Consider the following 27,384-nt stretch of genomic DNA (forward strand, 5'->3'; position numbering starts at 1 on the left):
CCAGAATGTAATAATAGAGCTAATAAATAATTTATTTTAGAAAACTCACTAATATAATTTATGACAACTTAGATTTTATTTCTTTTCCTTTTCAAGAGAATTCCTGTGATCTAACTAAAAGAAAAAAAAAAGAAGAAGTTGTAGCACTATGTGTCCTTAGACCCTGGTATAGATGGCACACAAAAGGAAGCTTGTCCTTTTGGGACCTGGCTCTGAATCAATTACAGACGACAGAGAAATACTCTTTTGTGGCTGCTAAAGTTCAGGAATGAAATCTGGCAGGCTTAGCCAATTCCCTAATGCAGCATCCACATTACCAACATCAAATTGGCAGCTTTTGCCTGTCCCAGTGGGGACAGGGTAATGAATAGATTTAGTTAAGGTGTCCTGACTCATCTACAAAGTGCCTGGTATGTGCACCAAGGCTCTCCTGTATAACTTCCAAAAAAGTGTCATTCAAAGAAAAATGAAGTTAAGAAGGTTTGCTGGCTAGCACTGCTATAGCTCAGGACTGAGCTTCAGTCTGCTCCCACTGCCCTAGAAAAAGCTACTGTTCATTTTCCTTGGGCACAGAAGGAAAGTACATTTCTCATAATCTATGATTTTTCACTATGTTGTCAAGGAAGATAATTTCTTTATGATCTTCACACTTTCCTTTTTCTTTTTCCCTGTCACTTCAACATAATTTATACCATGTCAAAGACTGCTTGGTCTAATGGTAATTTTAGGTGATTTTTCCTTGGAATGAGGCACTGTCATTCTTAAATTCCCAGGCAGTGTGCTTATGAACTTCCAGAATGTGATACAAACACAATTTTCCTGTGAGGCTCTTCCCCTGACTGTGCAGTGAAGATTGACAAGGGATCCAAACGTAACTACATCAGAAAGCCCAATGAAATCCAGCTTCTATAGGTGTGATTCTTTCCACAAGTACTCTAAATATGTACTCTTAATTTGTTTTTTTTATGTTTTAATAGAGACAATTCTTAAAAATTCTTTACATTTATTTCTAATGCAAACACAAAGAAATGGGAAATTTTTAAACTCCAATTGCATTTATTTTTTTCTATTCTCACTCATGTCCCTAGAATCCGTGCCAGTGTTCAGGGGGAAAAAAAAAAAACCTAATAAAACAAGGGTAAAAATTTTCTCCTTGTACACACTCTTCTGTTTAACTTTCCCTTTTCCTTCATTCAGAAAAATGAAAGAGAAGAATAAAATAACCTAGGTTAAGTTCAAATTTCCTTGTTTATTTTCCTTGCTTCTGCAAAGATTAGTAACATTCACAGACTCATAAGGTACAGGTGATCCAGTGCAATAGAAAGATAAAAAAAAAAAAGTAATTGGAGTAATTGGAATGATCTTTTGGACTGTTTCTCTCAATATGAAGTGGAACTCTGAGTTCTTGAAGGGCTTGTATCAGCAATTCTCATCTTCAAACTACTGCAAATGAGGCTCTGTTTCACTGCACAAAATTGTATTGGACTGGTGTGTGATGTGTTAGGAATTGAGCCCATGTTCATAATTATAAATATGTATAAATGGATGTACAGTCTCCATAGGATTTTTTTGTTGCTTTCAATACTTTCAGATAAGTAACTGATTTGCTGCCATGCAGAAGTCCCCCAAGGAATTACATTAGAAAATCATTTTAAGTATTTGCAGAACCTCCCAAGCAAAGACGTTAGAAATGCTGAACACACAGAGAGATATCATCCATTTTTCACCCTGGCTGTGATAAGCAATATGGAAAAAAAAAAGGAGAGAAAAAAGTCTCAATAACAAAATCCACATTGAAAAGTTAGGCACTTTGAACTTTCCCATCACCTTACCAGTGTTTCCCCACAGGCTGTCTAAAAGACAACTCAGCAATGTCTGAATGGGGCTGCACACAATGGCTCCTTCACAAGTAGGTCTTTAATTGATTACGGCTGTGTTTATAGAAGCAGAAGAGAATTTACTCAAAATGACAGATTGCCTTTAGTGTTAAAATAGTTTAGTAATGTTAATGGTAAAGGAGGTCCCCGCCACCTCCTCTTCAGCTGCATGAAGCCCTAAAGATGAGCTCTTTGTTCCTGCAGCCCCCAGTCGCCTTTTGCTCTCCCTTCCAGAGCGGGATGCTCCTGGCTCCAGGGCCACATTCACACCGAGGGCAGCAGCTGGCCGGCTCCTGCGGAGGTAAGATCCTGCAAAACTGCAGATTCCACCGGAAATATGAGAAAGTAGAAGAATACCCAGCACAGACCCCGGGGAGCGCGTCCCGGCACCCTGCCTGTGTCCCTGTGCTCGGACACCCGGGGCGGTGCTTGGGAGTACGGCCGCAGGGCCGGCCCGCCCGGGCGCTGCAGTAAGCAGCTTTTCCCGTTTCTATTCCGACACCCGCAGTGACCCGGTCCCGGTGCGGCGGCTGGGTGTGCTGGGTGTGCTGGATGTGCTGGGTGTGCTGGGTGTGCTGGGTGTGCTGGAAGCGCTGGATGTGCTGGAAGCGCTGGATGCGCTGGATGTGCTGGATGTGCTGGGTGTGCTGGGTGTGCTGGAAGCGCTGGATGTGCTGGGTGTGCTGGATGTGCTGGAAGCGCTGGATGTGCTGGATGTGCTGGGTGTGCTGGAAACGCTGGATGTGTTGGATGTGCTGGAAGCACCCCCGGCCCCCGCCCCCTCCCGCGGGCGGCCCGGCGCGGGGGCGGCATCTGCCGGCCAACACCGACCCCTGGCGGCCAGCCCGCAGCAGCACGGCCGGGAATGCCGGGCGCGCTCCCGCCGGGAATGCCGGGCGCGCTCCCGCCGGGAATGCCGGGCGCGCTCCCGCCGGGAATGCCGGGCGCGCTCCCGCCGGGAATGCCGGGCGCGGTGACGCGGGGCTCAGCGTCACGGCGCGGGGCGGCTTTCAGAGCTACAAAGTACTTCACAGCCTTATGGCACCTGCCAAGCCCGGAGGCAAATGGCATCTGTGATTTTCTAATATTAAAAAATAAAAAAGTAAAATATCCCCCCGCTCCGGTATTTTAACATACCCATAAACTGGGGTTAACCGCCGGCGTCTCAGAGTAATTTGGTTGGCAATGATGAGCCATGGAGTTCACACACCTTGTTTCTTCCTTCTCCATAAAGGAAAGATAATGATTTAAAAGTCTTCTCTTTAGTTCAGCTGAATTAGTTGAAGCTTGAAGTAAGCAGAAAAAAAAACCCCAAAAGCCCAAACATTAGAAATGATGCTGTGTAGTTGACTCTGTATGTGGAAGGTAATGTTAATGTCATCAGACTATATTTGATTTGATATCAAAGATACTTAAAATGGATTCTTTCTTTCACCTACATGACTTCTAGTATCAGGAGAGAGCTATCATAAGTAAATGATGGCATTCCAAACAAACATTAATAAATCAGGTGAATATGATGAATAGCAAAATACCCTGAAGAGGACTTGGGGTATAAATATCCCTGCCAAATTCCTTCTAAGCTCTGATTGTGCTGAATGCCTCTTGATTGGAAAACACGTTGTTGTGATGCTTTTTAGTGAATTTTTCTGTCCCAGAGTCAAGGCTTGACTTCCCACTGAATGACTCCTCATGCTGCCTGCTTCTATCATCATGCTGAAATACACTGCTAAAACAACAACCTTTTAGGGAATAGTAACATCTCCATTGTAGGAACAGGAAGAAAGAGCCCATTCCCATGGGTAGTTTGGGCAGATATTAACAATAACTTTTGCTAGGATAACCTGCCCTAATGAGATCAAGCCTCCCATGAACTGCCAACCTCTGTGCACAAGGATGCAAACAGAGAAGTATATGTTGTTAGTGACATGATAAACAATTTATAAACAATACCCTTAGTTTTCATATTCTAGACTCCTTAAGCTCCTTTTATATCCAGAGGAGAAGGTCCCCTAGAGAGGTCAAAGGAGGCAGTATTGCTTACTAAGCTTACAGTAAGGCTGTAACACTGGAACATGAATATAAATTTCAGTTCATTTCTCAATGATACCATTATTGCACTGCAAGAGCAACACGTGGCTATAGTACCTTCCACCTCTGTAACTGCAGTGCCAGGAAAGCCAAGAGGAACAGTCTTTGTACACCCCTGAATTCACATGACTTCCAAGTCTACTGAAAAATGGAACCTTATTTTTGTCTTTCATCCTCCATTAGGACTGTCCTTGCATATTTTTTCTGAAGACTCAAAACAGAATTGAACTGCTTAGATGAACCTGAAATACTGAAAATATGTCCTAAAAAAAAAAAAAAAAAAAAAAAAAAAAGAAAGAAAGAAAGAAAGAAAACCAAAACTGAAACATTTCTAGTTTGCAGTTTCAGAAAATACAGATCACCTTAGGCTGGTAGAAACACACACATATTTAATAGATATGGGAAAGCCAAAAGCAGACATTAACAATAGTCCTACTACAATCTCATATAGAGTACATATTTATGCAAGAAATTTGTGACAGAAGCAATATATTTATAACTCACAGAGCTATAAATACATTCTCTTTCTTTAAGCCACGGGAAGTGTCAGAGTTGTCAGTTCACAGTGCAAACACATTCAGAAATTCAAAAATAACTATATGTAATATTTGCTCTTGCAGATGTACATCCCATTCAGGATCAACTCAAGAAAAGTAGGATTAACCCTCCAGTCATCTATACAGTCCTTTCTGTTAGACTGGAAAAACTGGTAAATGAAATCTCAAGGTGAGTTTGAGTGTGATTCTGAGTGTATGAGTTAGTGGGGCTCCCAATAACATGAGTTTGGCTAATGATGAATTACTCCAGCTGTTTCTGTCTCTGAAGAAATAAAGTTGCCTTTGCTATATATCTGCTTACAATCTCTGTAGTTAACAGACTGGAAGGGGAATCTGGCCTTTGATTTTTAGATATGGAAAAGGCTAATAAATCCTTGTGTCTGACATATAATTAACCTATGAGACTGCCTGGCACGGGCTACTATTCTGACAGATGCAAAAGCAGATTAAAAATCACACTCCACAGGAATAACACTTGCAGTAGCTAGGACAAAATTTATAATAAGATCTGTCAATCCTGAGGCTTTCAGCATTATATTTATTCCCTTGCACAGAGACAGGAGTGTTTATTACAGCATTATATCATCTATTTCTTGCAACTTTTCCTTCAAAACCTGTCATTAGCAGGGTGCAAAGCAGTGAACAAGATGGAACAATTAGTCTCGTCTTGTTAGACATTTCTTTCACTCTTTGGCCATTGAAAAAGAATGTAAATGGAGTCAAGGGAGCATTGAGGAATTGCCTGAGGCCTGTTTTAAAATGCAATGGAACTGTTACGAGTGCTTCAAATAATTACTTATTTTTGATTAATAATTAATACATGTATTAATGGAAATGAGGTGTAAATCGATCTTGGTAATTATGGAAAATACAAACAATTTCATTACTCTGCTCCTCAAATGAGAGCTAAAACTGTTCCTTTGCTTTCATAACATTATTACTGAAGCTGCAGTCCCAAAGGCAGTGACATCCTGAGCACAGAGAAGGCTGTGGGTTTGCCCTTTGCACATGTGGAAACACAGGGGGTGCCTGTGCACCTCTTCAGCCACCTAAACAGGAAAAACTGGCCTCTCCTCAAGCAGAGGAAATACGCCAAAGATGGGGAGAAAATTAAGAGAAGTAAGTGGTTTTAAAAAGCTCAAAGATAATTCTGAAGCAAAATACAGAGAATGTAATACAATGGTTGCATAGAGTGGACTATTAGTGCTAAATAAGCTGAACACATCTACTACAAAATCACACATTTGTTTCTATGAATGTGTCTTAGTTGTCTTATAAAGATGTCAACTCAGAGAATATCTAAAATAAAGAGGCTATGTTGTATTCACACTTCCAAAGTGATACATGTTGTGGAGTGGGAGCTGCTTCATAATAAATTGATGGTTTTGTGAAGAGATCTTTAAAAAATGTCATTGTTTTAATGAGGTGCTGGTGTCCTCCCTGCCCAGATTAAATCCTGTCAGGAATGGAGCAGTGCTGTGGCCCTTGCTGTTGTTCAACCCAAATTGAGCATGAAGAGAACTACAGAAACAAGAGTTTCCTTGCTCCCACTTTTGATTCAGGCAGTACCACGGGTATGCATTAAATGAGTATAATGTGTGGCAATCCTTCAGAGCTGCTGTGCCCACACTGTGACTGGAGCTCTGCCCATGGCTGCAGTGTGCTGCCAGCTGAGCAGGAAAGCTGGGCCATAGCTGTGCTGAAATTCCACACAAGTGGTTTGGGGTCAGAAAATATGGTTAGGTTAGCAGCTACAAATATGATACAGGCTAAAGAATATCCCTTACTAATCTCTGCATCAAGTTCCTTGGCTGGGCACTGATTCTGATCCAGCTCTTGGTGACAGCTGCAGGACTTTTTCAGCTGACATAAATGGAAATCCAACATCTTTGATGTTGGAAGAATGAGTGGGGCTGTCACTGTGTCATTGGGAGGGACATTTTCTCATGTGGTGATTTTCATGGATTTTAGTGGCTTTTGCAAGGTACCATCCAGGGATAAGAGTTTCAGGGAATCAGCACTGCTTGCTGACAGCCTCTGCACATCTCAGTGTCTCAGTCCTCATGTACTGTGCCTGGCCAGTGGTCTAATATAATCTACAGTCAAAAAAACAGTCAGAAAGAGGGCATGGAATGTGACAAATGTAATGTCTTTCTCTGTTGCAATAGTTTATATTTAAGGATTGCTGCTCTATCTTCTATTACAATTTTCTATTGACTGAATGTTCACATACAGTAAAATATTAACACATATAGGGCTTATTTTCATTCTTTTTGTTACACAAACAACTTAAAGATTATCCCTTTGTGTCCAGGAGGCTCTAGTTGCCTGGTCTTTATAAGCTCAGCTTTGTTAGTTGACTCTTGCTTCTCTATGGTACAGGCTGGAATTGATAAATCAGGTTTTACTTTGAAAAAGTGGGGGAGTCTAACTCAAAATATGTTATGTACCTTGCTGAGCCTTTCTCTCAAGAGTTGCTTTTGTAAGAATTGCATATTCCTTATACACACTTGACTAATGCACTTTGTGTATTGCAATATGTGTACATGTCCTAAATTAATCTATTTAGAAATTCTGGGGAAGCTCATTCCTCCCTGTATTTATATGTAGCATATTTTTGTCTGTGACCAATATGCCAAGCATCAGTCATATTCACACCATCTTGTTTTGATCACCTTACTCAGATGCCAATTCTGATATTAGTTTCCCTATGAAATTACAGTGATTTGTCCTGTAAAAGTGACTTTTTATTTTTGTTTTCTACCAAGAGTCTTTAGCTCCCAGTGTAAGTACCTGAGATGGATACCTAAGTGTAGGTGATAGTGATCTGAAATGATGCCTCTAACAATGCAAGCTATTCCTTAGTGAGAATCTTTTTTCACACAATTCCCTGGTGTTTTCACAGTCTGAGATACTTATTTTAAAGAGCAGAGCAGTCTTACTATGTCAGTGGACACAGATGTTTTCCGCTGCACACATCCTCAGCAGGGTTTATTAAATAGACTGTACCTAAGCCCTAGGAAGGAGCCTCCTGGCTGTGTCACACTTCCTGGTGGCTTCTCCTGGGCAGGTCCTGGTGCTGCAGCCCTGTTAGGGACACTGTGGGCAAACCCTGGCACACAGGGCATCCTGATCTGTTCCTCCACTTTTGCTTTCCACTTGATATAAACCATGGAGGAAATTCCAGGGCTTAGAATTCAAATCCCAATATGGACAATTACTATTTTTCCTCCATATAATAATTACAAAACCTTTATGATCATCATAATCCTGTTTTGTACTGAGTCCTAATTAAAATAAAAGCTTGGTGTTGGCCCATAACTGGCTTGTGATCTCACATACTCATCAACTTACCTTCTGCATTTTGATTTTATTTGGCCCTTCTTGCACATTTTGCTTTGCCAATAGATGCCACAGTTAGCTTCCCAAATTGCTAGTTGGGAATTGCATTTACAGTTTCCAAATTATATGTTGGGTTTTCATAATACCTTAAATAGACAAACATTTGAAGAAAGTCTCAAACAATACAGTCATATCTATTCCTGCCTCTTGAGGTAATTTTGCCAAGTAAACTATGAAAAAACATGGGTTTGGGATGCAAATCAGCTCTTTGTTATTTACACAATCAAAGTCCTTGCTCCTCCTTTCCATGTAATGCTTGAAGTTATGACGACACAAAAAAATAAAGACAATGTATTTCAGTGGAAATACCTAAACCTAAGCATATTTCCTATGTGTAAGAAAGGGATAGATCATTTACCAATAATAAGAATATTTTATCAATGTAAATCTATCTACACACTTAAATATCATCAGATATTCTAACCATGCCAACTATTTGGTTCATCATAATGAATGTAGTCATTTATGTCCTGGTTTGATATAACCAAAAATCACAGATAAGAAGGTCATTCCAGATCAGAAAATGCAGGTATTATTTTCTTATTCTGTGGACCAGAAAAACTAATTCTGACAGTTTGTCAGTTTAAATACTCTTGGTTAAGAAATATAATTTCTCTTTTGTCATTTTAACATCAATATTATTTTCTGTTGTTCTCAAAAGACCTACTCTACTTGAGTTGCATATTATAAAATGTGAAGATTATTACACTTTTCCCTAACAGGACTGATTGTTCTCCTGCTGTCATACATATGTGATAGGAGCCTTAATTTGAGGGAGTTGGAATATATAAATTACAATATACATTTCTGTATGCTTGTCTATAATGGAGTGAAAGCCTTCCTGATGGGAAAGAACAATGATTTCTTTGATAAAACAAAATGGACAGAGAGAAGCATTTTTATGTCACCCACTCAGATGATTGCAGAGATGCTGATGTTCTAAATGCATCATCAATGTCAGATGATAATGTTTTCCCTCTCAAAACTTTATAATTTAGTTTTAACTGAAGATCTTTGAGTTTTGTGAATCTGGATGAACATGAGTCATCTATATACTCATGTGTATGTCCTTGTAAAGATTATAGCCCAGATACTGATGGATAATAAACTTTAAGGAATAAATGAGGTCAAACAAATAATGCAGGATTATACACTGAGTAGAATGGAGCTCTGCTGTTAACTGAGAAAATGGCTGGGAGGTCTCAAAACTGGACCCTGCTGCTGTGGCATTCTCTTCCCTGCTGTGCCTTCCTTCCCTTTGGGCTTTTAACACTTTGTGCCATGTGCCAGCAGTGTCAGCAGCTGCTGTAAGCAGGTCTGAGACCCAAGTGGCACCAGAGGTCTCTTTCTGGGCTAGGACAAGCCAGTGATGGTGTCATGGGACATCATCCTGATGGTCTCTGTTTGGCACAGGCTGGGTGACACTGGGAATGTCTTTAATCAGAAATACCTTGATGTTCCATCAGTTACTCTATGCCAGTTTTCCCAATGGAAAAAAAGTTTTTGCAATAGCACATAGTAAAATTAGAATAGGTTCTGTTTCTTTTATGTAAATTCTTTAAAGCTATTTTCAATGGTAGAATGGGTTTAAATAAAGGTCAATAAAATTAATTTAAACTATTAAAACTGATAAATAGAGCAGGTTTCTTAGCAGTTAAATTAGGTTTCTCAGAAAAAAATCACTTCATTTACAATCAGATGCTGGTTCAAAAGGTGTAAAGCCATCAGGATAAACATTCAAGCAGAAACTACCACTTTACACATTAAACACTCAATTCTGAACAAAAGACAAGTTAATGCACATATATACATTTCCATTGAGATTACAATGTTATCGCATAACTAATTTTAAAGAGATAAGAAACTTCACTGCACACTGGTAGATTTATTAAAGATGAGGTAAAATTTATTAGAAAAGTAAATACAAAAAATGTTCATAATAAACTTTTTTTGGCAGGACTTCCCCAAAATTTTATTCAACATATTCATACTATCTTGATGTGTGGATTAGATTGGACATTCTAGTGAATATTCAATATTGGGAGCCTCGAGTTGAAGCTTCCTTCACATGATACTGCTGACCCCTCTCAAAGCAATTCCTGCAGACTGGAACTGTCTGTGACAGGTTCTATAAAAACATTGTAAAAGGAAGTATTGCTTCAGCATATTTAAATTATATACAAGTTTTCAAAAATTCACTAAAATTAATGGAAGGAACTTGTTATACTTCAACAGACAGTGGATGAGGCTGAGCAGCTTCAGTCTCCCAGTCCATAAATGGGGCTCTGCCCCTGTGCAGTTCCAGTGGTGGGACCACGATCTCATTTCAGACCTGGTCTCACAACCTGGCAAGGTGAGCAATCTGGAGAAGAGAAGGTCTAAAAAGGGAATAAAGATGCAAGGAATGAATAGACCTTACAGGTCAGAGGCACTTTCCTATCTGCATGTAAATAAGATAAAGAGCCCCTGCTGCCTGTCCATGGTAGGGACTCACACTCGGTGTGCCTGTCACAAACTCACTGTTTAGGAGTACTTGTCTTGCACCTCCAAGGCACTGATTTCCTGCTGTCTTGTACCTTGTGCAGATACTTGTCTCAGAGCCAACTGCCTTAAACCGTACTGGATTTGATGGATGAGTTCTATTTGCAACAGCTCTTTCCAGATTGCTGAGACATCTTTGATCTTTGTTGCTATGTACCTGGTCAGCAAAAGAATCATCAGCAAGATTCGACTTTCTTAGCAGACTTTTTAGCTGATGCTACATTTTAGAAAATGGTATCTTTTATGTATGGTTTCACTCAGATAACTGCTTCCTGATGCCTTCCTTGGTTCTTAGATGTGACGTTACTCTAGGCAAGCCCACAGACCCAATATCCTGTCAATTCTGGATGCCTGCAGCACAAAGGAAGGGAAAACCAGCTTTTTTCCTGCATGGACTAGAGTACATTGTTTTACTGAAGGTTTGATGCAAAATCAGCCAAGTTCAGTGGCAATTCAATTCTGTATCAAGGCAAGATAAGGACCTATTGCAAATTTCAGGTGACTTGTTTTCTGTAGCATGATTTTGCTGAATAACAAGAGCAGGGGCTGTTTTCTGAGTGTTTTAGAAATAAATTGTACTAGTACAGACTGTACTAGACACTGCACAGAAGAGTGGTTTAGCACAATCTAACAATCATGGAAAGCACAGCTGTCCAAGGTAATTAAGAAAATCCTGGGAGATCTGCAGCTTGGTCAGTCTAGTGAATGGCCAGGACATTGCAGTGCTGGGGCTGAAGGCTGATCACGTCTCACTCTGGTACTCACACTTCCAGCTAAATAGTAACCAGGAGGCAGAAGATATTATCAGTAAGGTGAAAATCAAATACTGTCTGTTCCCCTGTTTTCTAGTAATGTAGCACCAACACAAGGTATAAAGCTTTCTAGACTCCTGCTTTACTCTGATTTACTGTACTACCAGCTGTAAAATAATATAGAATTACACCATTTTTACTTCATTATTATTAGGCCTCAGTGAATTACTTTTATTTCTCTCATCACTGAAAGAATTTGCAGTATGCACATTCTAATAAAATAAGTACTTTTATATATCAAACTATATGAAGGATCTTAATTTTGGATTTACTTTTATTTAATCATACAGAAATACAATTACTAACACAATTCCTGTGACTCATTTCCATATCTTCTTGCTAGCCAAGCAAATGTGTTGTTTGTACTGTACCTTAAAAAATTGTGTTTAATGGTAACATCCATAGCTGGCAAGACCATTCCTGATGTTGCTTAGAACTACAGTGTTAGGTGCCAATGACAGATTTATTTTGCAGTATAATTCACCAGAGAATTACTCTAGTTCCGTGATATTCACTGGATTTTTTTCTTCTTCAATGGTGAGGGATTTAAATGCAGAAAAACCATGTTTTAGGCCATGTTAATAAACAATATAAACAATATACTCAAGGAGAAAGGTACATTTTCTTAGCTTGAAACCTAGAATTGCGATTTGAAAGTTATAACTTATCCTGATCTTTACACTGTCTGCAGTGTAGGGCACTTTCTCTGGTTTTCCAACAAGAGCACTTTTATAATGCTAGAATAATACAAGTCAAATAAATAGATTTAGAATGAAAAGACATGAATTTGGCTACAGAGAGTTGTGGTATAAAGTAGAAATATAACTATCAGAGACTTTTCCCACTGGCTACTTTTCTAAAACTCAGCATTTCTAAAACTCATACTTTTATAAAACTCTGCTTTCACTGAGGCAATTTTGTAGGGTTTTTTTTGCTTATATTGTGTATACATTGCTCTGATATATATATATGTATATAAAAACTAAGAAGACTACTATAACTTCTAAAAATACATCTGGAGAACCACTAAACACATTAGAAGAAATATGTTAAAATCTGTATGGTTGCTTTCTGAAATACTAATCTCTTGAAGCATGTTGGGATAGCTAAAAGCAGTGACTACAAAAAAAAAGTGAAACAGATGTGTAACAAAAATGTTGAGCTATTGTTTATTGTATTCAAATGCAAGGTCACCAAATTAATAAGTAGGTTTTATACACCATTATGGACAGAATCCAAGCAACTTGCTCAATGTTTTATTATTTACTGCTTGCTATTTATGAAAGAACACTTGCATAGAAGTTGAAGGTTACCTCAGTTTTTTGCATTTGAACTGTGGGATATGTTCCCTGTCTGGGAGATATTACAGCTTAACAGATGTCTCCCAGATGGTTCTCTGATCCAGTTGTACACAAAAGTCAGGTCAGCAACTTCGGAAATAAAATTCAACTCACAGGAAATACTTACAGTTGATTCAGCATGCAGCAATATGACCTTTATTAGTATTGAGGGAAAAAGAAGAGAAACAGATTACATACTTAGAATAGAAAGCTTTAGGTGAAAATATCAGAGAAACTTGTAGTTTGGCATTCCTAGAGCTCACCCAAAGTTAAAAAAAATAAAATAAAAATAAAGAAGAAAAGTTTAATAGAATAATGAACTTTTTGGTAAAAATAGTAATGAAACTTTTAGTTTGCTATTCCTGAGGCCTACTCAATACAAAGAAATTTGACACAAAATACCTAATCTTTCACATATCCTAAGTGCCTTTTTAACATGTAGATTCCCAATTTAGGCACTCTGCAAACCCTGCATTCAAAATGACAATAAATATTAATGTTTATAGGTATCTATTTGAGGCACTATTCACAAAGACTAACTTTACCATCACTAAAGCCAATGCAGGAAGAAAAGCTACTAAAAAGTGCTCTGTGTTATAAATCTCTTCTAGGGCAGGGAAAAGCAGCAGCATCTCAGGCACACGTTAAAGAAAGGGAAACAATCCTGTTTTTGTGGGGCTAGCTCACAGCCAGGCCAGCAAGCAGAAACCCCATGTGGTGGGACAGCAGGAGCACTGGGCTGGCACAGGGAACACAGCAGAGCATGTGTGCTTGTAATGTTCACAGACAGGCCACAAAAAAACCAGATGACTGAAACTCGCACTTGTATGCAGTTTCTGTTACTAGTGCCATCTTTATAGCATCTCTTTAAATGTGCTCAATTTTTTTACCTGCTTTGGAGCATTCTTGCTGTACATGAAATTAATTTTAAATTGCTTGGTGTGCTACTTATTTGTGCCAAATGTAACAATTAGTTGTCAAGTGGATTTTCATATCCTGAAGGTAGATGGTCCATTTATAGGCTTTACAGAATGCTGAGGTCACTGTGCTTGTGTCCTCTTGGTGTCAGAGCCCTCAAGACACCAACAGGCTTTGATGACCTTGACCAACCTCAGCTGGAGCCTTCAATCACCCTGTCCATAGGCCCAGCAGCTATTTTTATGCTGAGCCTTTGTTTTTCAGTGGCATGGGCAGCACTGCTGGAAGAGAGCTGGTTTAGTTCAGTGCTGGTCACACCTGCCCTTGGCTACTGAGCTCCTGGATTTGGGCCTTGACCTTCAGACTTCACCTTGGACTGTTGCAGTGCTGTGGACCTGCCTGGCAACTCCTGGAACTGATCCTGGTGTGTGGGGCTGACTCTGTCCCTCCACATCAGAGCTGCACCAGCACAGTGACCCTGTCCTGTGATGTTCTGTGATGTGGACTCTTAGTTGGATGTGGGGGCTGTCTTTGGAGGTTTCTTGCTCACCTTGCTCAGTTGCTGTGGTGCTGTGCCCTGGCTGCTCTGTTTAGCTCAGCTCCTACCTTGCCTTTCCTGATGCTGCCAGAGATGCTGCCCACTGAAGCTTACTCTTGTGTAGCTTGTCCTTAGTCTTCAATATATCTTCTCATTATGCAGTGGTAATTAATATTTATTATATTTTATTTGTATCTTTCTGTTCTAGATTTTCCATTCCTTTTTCTCTTCAGGTTTCCAGTTGATTTTGCCCTTCCTTTCCTGTCCTTCTTCTCAGGTTCTCTTGCTGGACCTCCTAGTTGTAGATCTTGCTTCTCTCTCAAATTCCCCTGTCTCCTTCCTCTAGGAAATCCCTGACAGTTGTCTTCAGTAAATTACTTCCTGCCTATCCTTGATGAATGAAGATTTATGACTTGATCTGTCCCTAAATCAAACACTTCCTAGAGCAGCCTCCTCACAAAATATATCAGAAGAATTTTTCTGTAAGTGAAAGGGAGAGAAAAATCTCAGGAGTTACAAGAGACATAATAATTTATAATATACTCTTAGTGAAATCCAAGAAAGGTCACTGCATGTAGAGGATTGAGGAGGAATGGGGGGGTTGGGTGTGGAATAAAATGCCAAGCTCTCCCTGAATTGAATCTTAGGTGTACAAATCCCAAGCTCTTCCTCTTTAAAATGTTCATGTAAAGTTTCTCTTGCCAAAATGATTGCTGAATAAGCAGAAAAGAAAATGGTTTGGTTTGGTTTGGTTTGGTTTGGTTTGGTTTGGTTTGGTTTGGTTTGGTTTGGTTTGGTTTGGTTTGGTTTATTTCTGGGCTAAAGTTCTGGAATAAGTAATAAGTTAGAAGAATGTTCTTTAGTAAATGCCATGTTTGACAGATGTGCTTCTTTCAGAGCAGACAAGTTTCCTCCACTAACTAATGTTTATGCGAAATGTAAATAAGGATCGGCTATTTGATTCCTTCCATCAGGGGGTACAAGCCAGAAACCTACTAGGAGATTTCATGAACCCCATGCAGGCTTTGTGGTGTATTTTCTACACTGATGAACTGATTTACAAACAACAGGGCTAGGTGTGGAAAAAAGAAAAATAAAAACTACAAAACCATGCACATGTTAAAAATTAAAAGAAAAACCAAAACAAAAAAACACCAAAAATGACACAAAAGGAAAAAACCACAACAGCACCAGGAAAAAAAACTGCAAACCAAAGCCCCTGAACAGCACCTGGCTGTGGCCACACAGGGACAGTGGGGCTCTGCCTCAGCACAGCTCTTGCTTGGAAGCAGCACCAAAGCAGCTTCCTCTTATCCCTGTTGTTACAATAGCAAGGGGCAGCTCTCTCATGAAGAAAATCATTCATTTCCCAGTCCCCCAGCACTCATTTTTGCAGCTTTCTGGTCCAAGCGTTTTGCTGAACATGAGATTGGTGGGTTTTTGGGTTCTTTTTCCCACTATGTGAAGCAATTGAGTGTGTCAGGTATTGGTTCATTACAAATCCTTTTTCTATGACAGGAATTGAACCATAGCAGTCAAAGTTTCTACATTTCCAAACCTTCCTCTTGTCATTCTGATTGTCGAAAGATTTTTATGGCCTCCTGACTGCCATGTTCCCAAGGCTGTGTTCAACAGTGCCTTGCTTCCATTTGTTTCACAATTTCATCTCGCTGCTCTATCCCTATAGCAGAAGCAAAGGCTACTTTAGTAACTAAAAAGGCAGTATTTCTTCCTCCTAAATTAAGGAACTAAGAGTAGGAAATTCCACTGATCCCCTAGACAGAGTATGCCATCGCACATTCTCTTTTGATGAACAGTAAATTTAAATTGCAGCTTTCCTGGTAGCTTTCTGATCTGAACTATATTGAATACTCAGACTTCAATCCAGGCAGTAATTAATGGGACTAATGTGCTTCCAGCTTGCTCCTGACAGGCTCTGCTTGAGGCAGAGTGCTCAGCCCCAGCCTGTGGAGGCTCTGGGCAAAGGGAGCGCTCTGTGGTAACATTGGGATACTGTGAAAATCCAGAGGTGGCCTTGCCTAAAGTAGCCTGCTCTGACAAATATTTATAGGAAAAAAGGATTACTAAGATGATGATCTTTCACTTACAGACCTCTTTCAGATAATTCTGGAAGCACACACAGATGAAGGCAATGCCTTGCTTCACTGCAGAGATTTTATTAAAACTGCACTACAAAAATAACTGTCCTAAATGTATGAACAACTTGGTTAGCTCCAGAGGTTTTTTTTTAATCTAGAAAAAGAATGTTTGTCTTGAGAGGATAATTAATACTTAAATATCATAATATAAACATGAAAATAATTTGTTTTATAAAATCCAGGGGAAAAAAAGACAACTTATGAGTTTTCACTTGAAAACCTTTCAAAGCATTCACAAGAACCAGAATAATAACACGCTAGATAAAAACTCTAATTAGGGTACAACAAGCAGGTCCTAGGGGGAAATAAAGCCATTTATAGCTGTGTCTTAAATGAAGCAGAGCTGCAAAGTAAATTTTATAGACACTCTGCACTAGAAAGAATTTAGCCACTAGTAAATATCCCTATGTTTTGCTGTTTGGCTTAAAATAGTGTCCTCTCATTCTCTTACACTTCTTTTAAATAAGACATTATTCCAATCTCTAGGCTGACTTTGGCACAATATATAAAGTGTAGGTGTACACATCAGATATTAATGATTGTTTGAGCTCTTCTATTTAGCAGTAAAAGTGCGAAGAAAGAAAAGTGAGAGAAAAACAGGCTTTATGTACTCCTTACCTCTCAGAGAGTGTAATTTCCTTGCTTACATATTGAAAATAAAATCCAGATCTCTGACTGGCAGAAGTTCTTCATGCATGTCTGAAAGTGGGAAAGGCTGATATTAAGCTAGCTCCAAAGCTCTTTTCTGCTGAACTGATGGGCACTGACCTAGCTTGTAATCTGTTCTGAATTGTATAACCTGTTTTCAACCTCCCTCTGGTTTTGACATATGGGGATCACCTGAATGGAGCTGTGCCTTTAGCACTTCTGTACAGAAGGTAGCTGGTTGAGTATTGCTTTGTCTGCTGCAATCAGTACAGCCTTATTGTATTAACATTTCTGATAAGAACATGAGAAAACTGCTGCAAAAAATAAAAAGTGTTCATAGGAGTTCATGGAAATGGCAAATAGTGAAAAATAATTAGCTCACATGAAAGAATGCTGTTCTCTTGAAATCCCTTTGAGAAGATCATCAGTACAATAATGTCATGTGTGGAAGTCTAATGGAGTTCTTAGCTAAGATCCCCAACAATGTGGATCAAACAACTGCACTTCTGAATATAAAAGTAGGAAATTACTTATTGAAACAGAAAATAGAAATAATGCCTATGAAAATAAATAAGATTACATATTTTTTAACAATAATTTCTAAACAGAAATGTCCTCCTTAATTCCAGATGCTCTTACAGAACAGAAAAATAAATTCCAAAACTGAAACTAAACCCACCATTCTATGTAGCACAGCTAAACAGAAAATAGAAACATAAACCTGAATTAGATATCTCAAATCTCTTCTCAGTATACTTTCCCCTTTTTGCAAGTCTTTACTCAAAGCAGTCCATGAAGAAGATAAGAACAGCTTCAAAAATAATGTGAATTTCCCCGTATTGTCAGAAAGTTATTGCTAAGATGTCTGATCTATATGTATTTGTATATAAACTAACCAGCCTATATGTGCTTACAGCTACAATGCATGCAAGAAAAAGAAAACACCAACTTTTTATATATAAAAATGCTGCAGAGTTCTATAAAATAAACCAGAATGTTAACAGTACAGTATAATTTGCAATTAAGAGTCACAGCATCATCTAGTGGTCAAATATGAAAAGGAGAATTCTGTATGATCTTCCACATCTACCCCTTTTTTGTTTTTTATGTAAAGGGTTTGTGTACGCTGATGTTGAAACAGTTTGCATCTGTAAGGCCATAGATCACAATCAATGAAAACTTAGCAAATACAATAATGTACTGACGAAGAGACTTGGATAGGAGGACAAAAAAATAATATATCTAATTGGGAAGTGGAAATAAATGGATGCTGTTCTAAAGTTCAGGGGCCATGCTGTTTAGGCAGGAGGAAGTTAACATACTGAAACTGAATTGATCTTAATAGCACTTAACAGAACTTAAAATAACAGACCTTAAATTGAATTTAACTTTAATTTAACTTAGCATAAATTTAACTTTGTTTACACTTAGCAACACATAAACTTAACAGAAATTATTTGGAATAAAAATTAATCTTAACAGAAATTAGCTTAATAGTATTTAACAAAATCTTACTTTGGCAGAACTTAAGTGCAACAGAACTTCAAATTAACAGAAGGTAAACTTAACATCACTTAAATTCAATAAAACTGAATTTTACCATTACTTAAACTATACTAAATTGAAACATAACAGAATTGAAAATTAATATCACTTAAATTTAACAAAAGTAATTTTGACTCTATCATTACAAAAAAGTTACTGGAAATCTGTCATACAACAGTTAAACGGTAAACAATTATTCCGTGACCAAAATAGCAGCAACATGGATTTACTGGAGGAATTAAACTGCTGCAGGTAAAATTCAAGGTTCTAGGACTTAGTTAATGGCTTTCAGTGAATCATATCTCCAGTAAACAACCCTGTTAAAAATCACAACTCCCTGAAAATACAAGGTTGATGTTAGAAATGTATTTGGATGCATCCTGCAGGCGCTCTAACAGCACTGTGCCACAGCCTCAGCACTTGGTGCAGGGCACGATCCTGCCGTGCCCTGGAGCTGATGGTGGCTTTGGCAGCAGCCGGGGCCCGCAGGCTGGCGCTGATGCCCGGGCAAGGGATGAGGCAGGAGAAGCTCTGACAAGCCTGGGGGGTTTCAAGCCCAGGGGGCCAATGCCAGCCATGGGGCCAAGTGTGGGCAGGGGGAGCTCCAATGGGGCTCCACCACTGCCAACCTGAGAATCGATCCGTTCTGTGGATTTGTTCCCAGGATCGGTGTCTTGGATCCATGTCCGGGTTCATTATTGGTATATTTTCTCAGATCTTTTTCTATCTCAAGGTCTCTTGCATTTAGGAAAGAGGTACAGGGTGTTTAACCCATAATGACAGTGGCTCCAATATGGAGAAATTACTGTAACATTTGTAAGTTGCACTGACATTACCGGAACATCTCCCCAGTACTCACAATTCCATACTTTTCCATTCAATGAACACCACTGATCTAATTTAACCAGCTGTGCCAGCATCTTGCTTTCCATTGGATTGTGACTTGCAAAGAAAGACCCATCTCTCATCGTTTGTAGGCAGAGAGGGATGTTAAAAACTCCTCTGCAGAGTCCTTGCCTGTTGATGAGGGGGCACCGGGAGATGATTCTTTCCCAGCACCCTCCTTTATCTTAAAGAGTTTCTAAAATAACTCTTCAGAGAGGTACAGAACCAGCTGCAATCTTATAATCTCTCATTGCCCCGTTCATCCCACAGTTCCACTGGGAAAGCCATGCTGGCCTTTAACCCTTTAATGTGCAATGCTGCCCAGTGTAAAATCAGCTTGGGAGAATGAGCAGCAAGTGATTTTCAAAACTTCTCTAGAAGTTCAGACATAAGTTCAAAGACATATTTTTCTACTGAAGACATATTAGTGCCCATGTCCCCCACAGCTCACCATCAAAACCTGAGTGGATGGATGCCTCCTGGCTCCCGCTTTCAGCAGCAACTCAGTTCTGTGGGGCATCCCGACTGGACAGCCAGATAGGCGAATTCTCGTTCCTCACACAGGACACCATTCACAGGGGTTGAGAGACACAGACCATGCTATGCAAGCAAAGCTGTTTGTTGCATCTGTTTACGAGTATTTATAGGTCTCCAAATTCTGTACAAAATTCTCCACTCGGACTCCTTTGCCCCTGTCCCCTTAGTAACACAATCTTCTCAGTTATCATTTTTTTCGACAGCAATGTCCTTGCTACATTGTTTTGCCAGAGCGGTCAGACTGCCCAGACAGGGTATCTTAACTTTTGTCCTTGCCTTGAGTTTATCTCTACCAAGGCCAAATGGACAGTGGCTCTGCCCAGTTCAACCTCAGCAGCTGTCTGATTTTCCACATTTTGGAACACTTTTGATAAAGTCTCTTTGTTTATGTGCCTTGGAAAGAGTGCAATTCTGGATTTGGGTGTACTGCTCCTGGGCCACTTGGATTATGATGGTGTATAATCATTGTGAAAAGGTATTTTATTTTCAGCTGTTGGGTTATTCAGGAGAAAAAACAAACCAAAGGAATGATATTGAGTTACCTATCTAAATAATAACTAATAGCATTGATCCATGTGAATTTTGACACCTGCTACAGGAACTTTGTCATCTTGCAGGAACATAAATAGCCAGTGAAGAGAGCACAGCCTTACACTGAAGGCACCATGCAAGTCCTTCTCCTCCTCCTTGCAGCCACAGGGCTTTGTTGGGGGCAGTACAACCCCAACACTTACCCTAAGAGAACCTCTATTGTGCATCTCTTCGAATGGCGCTGGCAGGATATTGCTCAGGAGTGTGAACGCTACTTAGCTCCTAATGGATTTGGAGGAGTTCAGGTGAGCTGTTTCCTGTGAGTAGTAGGAAAATGGCATTGTAATATTTGATTAATAAGCTATTAATAATTAATAATTTGATTAATAATGCCTGAGTTGGAGACAGTAATCTTGAAGTAACTTTGCTGCTGGGGAGGGAGGGTAGGAAGTAGTAACTGCTTTTAGAAGCAACCCTAACCCTGCAGGACCCTCTAGGAATGAACGATGGTGTATGTCTAGAGATCAGATACAAAGGGGCATGCTGAAAGCTAAATAGAAGGTAAAGCCTTCTAAAGGCAAAGTATGGAAGTAGTGAGGTTTGGCATTACAGGTAAAAATACTTCCTGCGGCTTCAGCCCTTCCATGCACATGTTCTGGATAGCAGGCCCATGCTGGACCTGGGCAACTCACAGGAACAACCCAAAATGTCTTTCTTGCCAGTGTACAAGACATCTCACAGACCTGAACTTCTGCTGTGGGAGAGAGACTGGCTTGGGTACTAACTTTCCTCTGAGGGCAGAGGTCCTGAGCACAGATTTTGCCCTTAAAATGTTGAATTAAAATGATTTGATTTTTTATCAAAGTACATAATTTCATCTGCAGGTTTCACCTCCAAATGAAAACATTGTCATTACTAACCCGAACAGACCCTGGTGGGAAAGATACCAGCCCATTAGCTACAAGATCTGCACTCGATCAGGAAATGAACAGGAATTCAGAGACATGGTGACCAGATGCAACAATGTTGGAGTAAGTGCCTTGAAAATCTGTCTGATATGTCAAGAAGTGCTGTATGAGCTGAGGGAAGGTGCTGCTGTCCTCAAAGGAGGTGTAAACTGAGAAGAAACTGAAAGGGAAAATAAACAACTTAATAGTGATGTGGTAAAGCCCTGGTTATGACTTCACATTTGCTACAAGACATACTGAAATGCACAAATTGCTTTTCCAGGTTCGTATCTATGTGGATGCTGTCGTCAACCATATGTGTGGTGCTGCAGGTGGCTCAGGCACACATTCTACCTGTGGAAGCTATTTTAATGCTGGAAAAGAAGATTTTCCAGCTGTACCATACTCTGGTTGGGATTTCAATGATGGCAAATGTCACACTGGAAGTGGAGAAATTGAAAATTATGGTGACATGTATCAGGTAACTTCCCCTGGAAAATTTTTCAATTTTTTTTTTGACATATTCTGTTAACACTACAGTAAAATCAAATGGTGGAGTGCCTCACAAAACCTGTGCTTAGTCACTTGACAAGTGAAGGAAGCAGTGACCATAGGTACATGTGGCCCAATATATTCTAAGTACCGAGGAATCAGGAACCTGTGTGCCAGTGTTTGCTCCTGAAGTGGGACTGGCGTACTCAGCTCAGTGTGTGAGCTCATTTTCATAGTTTGTACACTCAGCTGATCATGATAAGGAGCCCTCTTGGAAAATTGGCAGCAGTGCAAGGTGGTGCTGCAGTTGCACACTTACCGGTTTTTGTAGTAAGAATATGTAGCAGTTCTTTCTCAAGCTCTCCCTTCAGCCTCTTTGCAACAATACATTGGAATGTTTCTGCACTTGCAGTGCTTCATGTAGGGCTTGTCCTTCATGGGCTCAGGTGGCTTGTGCTGTGGTAATCCCTATAAGAGATATCTCAAATCCTGGATTACAACAAGTTAAAGGTATTTCCATTACAATGTTCACTCCCAGTTTCTTTGGACTAGACCATCATGTTTAATGTTGCAATGAATTCCTCCCTTTTCCCCTGCTCTGTCTTGGACTTACCCAGGGACTGCAGCCCCTCAGGGCTGTGCCTGCCCCAAGTGCAGCCATTTCTGTGAGCCACAGGCTCTTCAGGGGGACGTGGCTGCTGCATGGATTTATCCAGAGCCACAGGGGCTCTGAGGGGCACCTGTTTCAGCACGGTCCTGTCCATGGGCCTCAGTGTCCCCAGAAACAGATCTGCTCCAGCACAGCTTCACCCACAGCCCCTGTCCCCTCAGACAGCAAAGCTGCCCAAGCTGGCCTCGCTCCTGGCTGCAGTCCCTGCAGGGCGTTCCTGCTCTGCTGTGGCTTTATCCATGGCCACACCTTCGAGGTGCTCCAGCCCAGCCTCGTGAACAGCTGCTGGTGCTTCAAGCTGTGCCTGCTGCAGCACGGAGCTGCCTTGGGCCCCGACGGAGCTGCCCTTGGGCCTTCAGGGGTGCCCCTGCTGTGGCACTGACACAGCCACGGCCACAGCCTCAGGCACTTCAGATGTTCTGCTCTGGTGTGGATTCTTACATGGCCTCAGACACTTCAGATGTTCCTGCTCTGGTGTGGATTCTTACATGGGCACCAAAGAGGACTTTGTGGTTTAGCTCAGCCAGCAGCTAAACACCACTCAGCCTCCTGCTTTCAGTGGAATGGGACAGAGAACTGGAAGAGTATTACTGAGAAAACTCATGGATTAAGATAAAGACAGTTTAATAGGTAAAGAGAAAGCCACACATATAAGCAAAGTAAAACAAGAATTTATTCACCACTTCCCATTGGAAGGCAGGTGTTCAGGTGTCTCCAGGACAGTAGGGTTCTATCATGTGCAACAGTGATTTATGAAGACAGAAGCCTTTACTCTGGCTATCACTCCCTCCCTTCTTTCCAATCCAATACAACCTCATTAACCCCCACCCCACCTCCACCCCTCCTTTGGTGTAATACACAGATATCTTTACTTTTTTCTTTGCTGTTGCACAGGTTCGGGACTGTCGCTTGAGTGGCCTTCTGGATCTGGCCCTGGAGAAGGACTATGTGCGCTCAACGATTGCAGAGTACATGAACAATCTCATTGATATGGGTGTAGCAGGGTTCCGAATTGATGCTGCCAAGCACATGTGGCCTGGGGACATAAAAGCGTTTCTGGACAAACTGCATAATCTAAACACTCAGTGGTTTTCTGAAGGATCTAGACCTTTCATTTACCAAGAGGTAAGCTCCACATTTTTACCTTTATATTTGTCTTTTGTATCTCTTTTGCCTCCTCCTTCAGAAGAACAGCAATACATCTTCATCCAACTTACTCTAGAAAAGAGCTCACAATTTACTTAGAGCAGCCCTGCAGACATAGGTAGTTCTGATTCTTAAAAATGATTTTACAACAGATTGTCAATCAACTTTACCTTTCCTTTCGTCAATGTTTTCACGTGTCCCCCATGTCTCATACTGACTTTGTGTTGATCTACACAGCACAAATACATAATTACTTTCTTCTCAATGTAAAGCAAGAACTCGTGCTAAGTTTTGTACATAGCATTGTTAGTCTTTGTAAGATAAGAAGGGATGCAGGTTTTCTTTTCTGTACCAGGTAATTGACTTGGGTGGAGAGCCCATCACAGGCAGCCAGTACTTTGGAAATGGCCGGGTGACAGAATTCAAGTACGGTGCCAAACTGGGGACAGTGCTCCGCAAGTGGGACGGAGAAAAGATGGCCTACTTAAAGTAAGCATGAAGGTGCTGCAACTTCTCCAGGATTCACTGGATACACCAATTGACAGGGAAGCTTCAAGTCTGTGTTTTTGTTTAGGAACTGGGGAGAAGGCTGGGGCTTTGTGCCTTCCGACAGAGCTTTGGTCTTTGTGGATAATCACGACAACCAGAGAGGACACGGGGCTGGTGGAGCTTCTATCCTGACCTTCTGGGATGCCAGGTAAGGGATTGCTCTTGTCTGGGTGATTCTTCCTGCTCTTGCTTGTTTGCCTGTGTGTTCTCGGCAGGTTCCTCTGTCTCATTCCTTGTTTGTCCACCAAACAGGCTCTATAAGATGGCAGTTGGTTTCATGCTTGCCCACCCCTATGGGTTCACACGTGTGATGTCAAGTTTTCGCTGGCCGAGACATTTTGAAAATGGAAAGGTGAGCTTATTAATTCTGAGGATCCATCCATGGGGACTAAGGGTGAGAACAGGGCCAGAGAATTAGTTCAGTGCATTTCATGTTGTTAAGTGATTTCCCAGTCCCAGGCTGGATATAGCTGGTGCAACTTTGATGCTCCCTCTAGCTTTGCTCTGCAGAGGGGTTCTCTGCATTTTCAGTCAGAAGATATCAACCTGTCTTTTTAATGTCAGGATGTCAATGACTGGTATGGACCCCCAAGTAACTCAGATGGCTCCACAAAGGCCGTCACAATCAACCCAGACACGACCTGTGGCAATGACTGGGTTTGTGAACATCGCTGGCGTCAAATCAGGTAGGGCACTGGGGAGAAACAAGAAGTAAAAGCAGTTGCTTTTTGCTGCTCCATGTGGCTTTTGAGGTGTTGCAGGTGCAGTGGCAGACACTGCTTGTGTTTTCAGGAACATGGTTATCTTCCGTAACGTGGTGGATGGCGAGCCTTTCTCCAACTGGTGGGACAATGGCAGCAATCAAGTGGCTTTTGGCCGTGGTAATAAAGGCTTCATCATTTTCAATAATGATGACTGGTAAGTCAGTGTCAGAAATAGTACCTCAGAAAGAACAATAGCATCCCTCATCAGCAACCCAGCATGAGCTTTTTAAGTGCATGCTGGATCCATAGAGCTAAAATAGGAATGTAGGATGGGTAGGATCAGAAAGCTCATGCTTTACAATGCCCTTCAAATAGGAGAATAAGATCGTGTTCAGAAATCTTACACACCATTTGAAATACCTGTTTTAAAAACAATGGGTAAATTGTGTTTCTTTTCTCAGGAATATGAATGTCAATGTACAAACTGGACTGCCCTCTGGTACCTACTGTGATGTTATTTCTGGACAAAAGGAGAACAACAAATGTACTGGAAAGCAGGTGTTTGTTTCTGGTGATGGAAAGGCTAATTTCCAGATTAATACCGATGCTGAAGATCCATTTATTGCAATTCATGTTGATGCCAAGTTATAATGCAGGAGAAATATCCTCCTCTGCTTGGTCTGTGCATTACTGTTTCCCCCATATGTTATTCCCTGCTTTTTGAGCATGACTCTCTATTGAACAATAAATGGCATTCAAATTGAAGAGTAGTGTTTCTCCCCTAATGAATTAGAATTAGGTGTAACTTTATCCCCTCCTAACTAGTGTTGATGCAGTGGTAGGTTTTAAGGCAATGCAGCACTCCAGTTCCCAGGTAACAAATACACTGTAGAGAAAATAATAAAAAAAAAAGAATCCAAGCCAGCTAAAATGGCTAAGCTACAGTGCAGGATTTCCAGGGCTGATCCATGCACACTCACTTGTACCCCAGAGCAGCCACCTTATGGGCTGTCAGCTGTGAACAGTGGCTACGTACAGAGTTTGTCCCTTCCTTATGAGAAATCAAGCCTGGGGTCTGGGGTCTGAAGGAAGCTGGGCTGTGCCAATCAGTTATTCCAGCCCATGGCATCAGTGAAACCAGCAGGTTACCTGGTTCACAGTCAGCTTGTGCCTGGACAAAGCAAAACCTCAGCTCTCACATTGTTTGCCCCAGCAAGCGAATGCTGCCTGTGCGGGTGCTGGACGTGCCTGAGAACACACGACGTATCCAGGCGTTGCTTCTACCTTGTGCTGGTGGCTGAGGCATGGAAAATTCCCGCCTCTGGTGTGTTAGACACCCTTATTCTCTAATATCTCAAAGAAATATGCAAACACAGTGCAGGTTTGCAGCTTTCCCAAATCCCTTGTCAGCTGTGAGAAAATGCTGAGGTTAAAAGCAAGTGTGCAGGCCTTGCTTTAATCAGAATCTCTGCTAGGCCAAAAGTGCTGACTGCATCCCATTCTGGAGGGGAAAATGGAAGGAGGCTGCTCCAGTTTGAGGTCAAGGTGCCGTTTTACGTGTCATTACTGTGGTGTTGGTGGTCACTATTGGCTCCAAGTGTCTGTCAGGGCAGTCAGGGTGTGGGAAGTGTCCCTGGCCCAGCACTGGACCTCCCATCTGTCTCCCTCACTGGCTGTTGCCAGCATCTCCTGGATCCTTCCACTCAGCCCTGCATCAGTGGAGAGGTGCCGAAGACCTGGGGACTCACGTGGCAGGGTGTTGGTAGCCTTTGCAAACCGGTTATTGGCCCACAGGGGCAGGCCAGGGAGTCCTTGGGTCCCTCTGAAATTGATAGGAGCTGTCTTAAGCCCTGCATTCAGCTCTGCCTCTCAGAAACTAGGATTGCATCCTCTGGTTCTCAGACATTGCCCAATCCCAAATGGAATAATCAGTTCACACATTAAATTGCACATCCAAGCCCCACACCTTTTTGTGGCAAATGTTGGAAATGGTACACACTGATCTGAGGTGTCCAGAAATCAATGGGCTGTATATGGAGAAGGTTCTCTGTGCCTGTGAACACACGTGCATCTACTTTCCAAGGATGTTGCAGTGCAATGAGTGTTTTGCTTGATGTAGGTTCATGTAGGTCTGCATTTCAGAGTGGCATGAAATAGAACAGAGAGAAAACGAAATCATGAGACACTTTCTTTAGGTGTAAGTAAAACTTTGTGGGCCAATGTTCACTGCTTTGAGAGGACCTAAATTGCATTCAGACCTTGGGTTTTGTTCCTTTTATTTCAGGATTTTGGTACACTGCATTATAATTTAAGCCCAAAGATGATGAAGAAAGCAATCGTGTCATCTAGAGCAACAGCAGATCTTTCAGATAACTCAGTGAAGCCAGAGTTACAGTCAACCTTACTGCTGATGTCTAAGTTTTCAAAAGACTGCTAGTATGAGGAAATGTTTATCTTTATTTTTATAATTTCTACTGCTACTCTTGTATGTGAAG

General features: G+C 41.0%; 1 protein-coding gene across 2 annotated transcripts; it reads left to right on the forward strand.

The window, feature by feature from the left end:
- The first annotated feature begins 1,273 nt into the window (after positions 1–1,273).
- Positions 1,274–25,654, forward strand: LOC110479912 (pancreatic alpha-amylase). 2 transcript variants are annotated; one of them, XM_085585911.1, is made up of 12 exons: positions 1,274–2,178; positions 4,589–4,694; positions 20,468–20,686; positions 21,266–21,412; positions 21,612–21,809; positions 23,385–23,615; positions 23,992–24,125; positions 24,211–24,333; positions 24,438–24,537; positions 24,750–24,871; positions 24,978–25,103; positions 25,351–25,654. In XM_085585911.1, exons 3-12 carry the CDS (start codon positions 20,516–20,518, stop codon positions 25,538–25,540), a joined length of 1,542 nt encoding a protein of 513 aa, XP_085442037.1. In that variant the 5' UTR covers positions 1,274–2,178; positions 4,589–4,694; positions 20,468–20,515; the 3' UTR covers positions 25,541–25,654. The 2 variants fall into 2 exon arrangements, with proteins under 2 accessions (XP_085442037.1, XP_085442038.1); XM_085585912.1 differs by lacking the exons at positions 1,274–2,178; positions 4,589–4,694 and adding an exon at positions 19,947–20,325.
- The last annotated feature ends 1,730 nt before the right edge of the window (positions 25,655–27,384 follow it).

This window comes from Lonchura striata, chromosome 8 (assembly GCF_050655825.1).
Source record: "Lonchura striata isolate lonStrDom1 chromosome 8, ASM5065582v1, whole genome shotgun sequence".
Lineage (NCBI taxonomy): Eukaryota > Metazoa > Chordata > Aves > Passeriformes > Estrildidae > Lonchura > Lonchura striata.

Excerpts from the sequence above, each read along its gene's own strand:
- LOC110479912 (XM_085585911.1), top strand. The coding sequence starts at position 20,516 with ATGCAAGTCCTTCTCCTCCTCCTTGCAGCCACAGGGCTTTGTTGGGGG. Across the intron at positions 20,687-21,265 it reads ATGGATTTGGAGGAGTTCAG|GTTTCACCTCCAAATGAAAA; the intron begins GTGAGCTGTTTC and ends TTTCATCTGCAG. Across the intron at positions 21,413-21,611 it reads CCAGATGCAACAATGTTGGA|GTTCGTATCTATGTGGATGC; the intron begins GTAAGTGCCTTG and ends TTGCTTTTCCAG.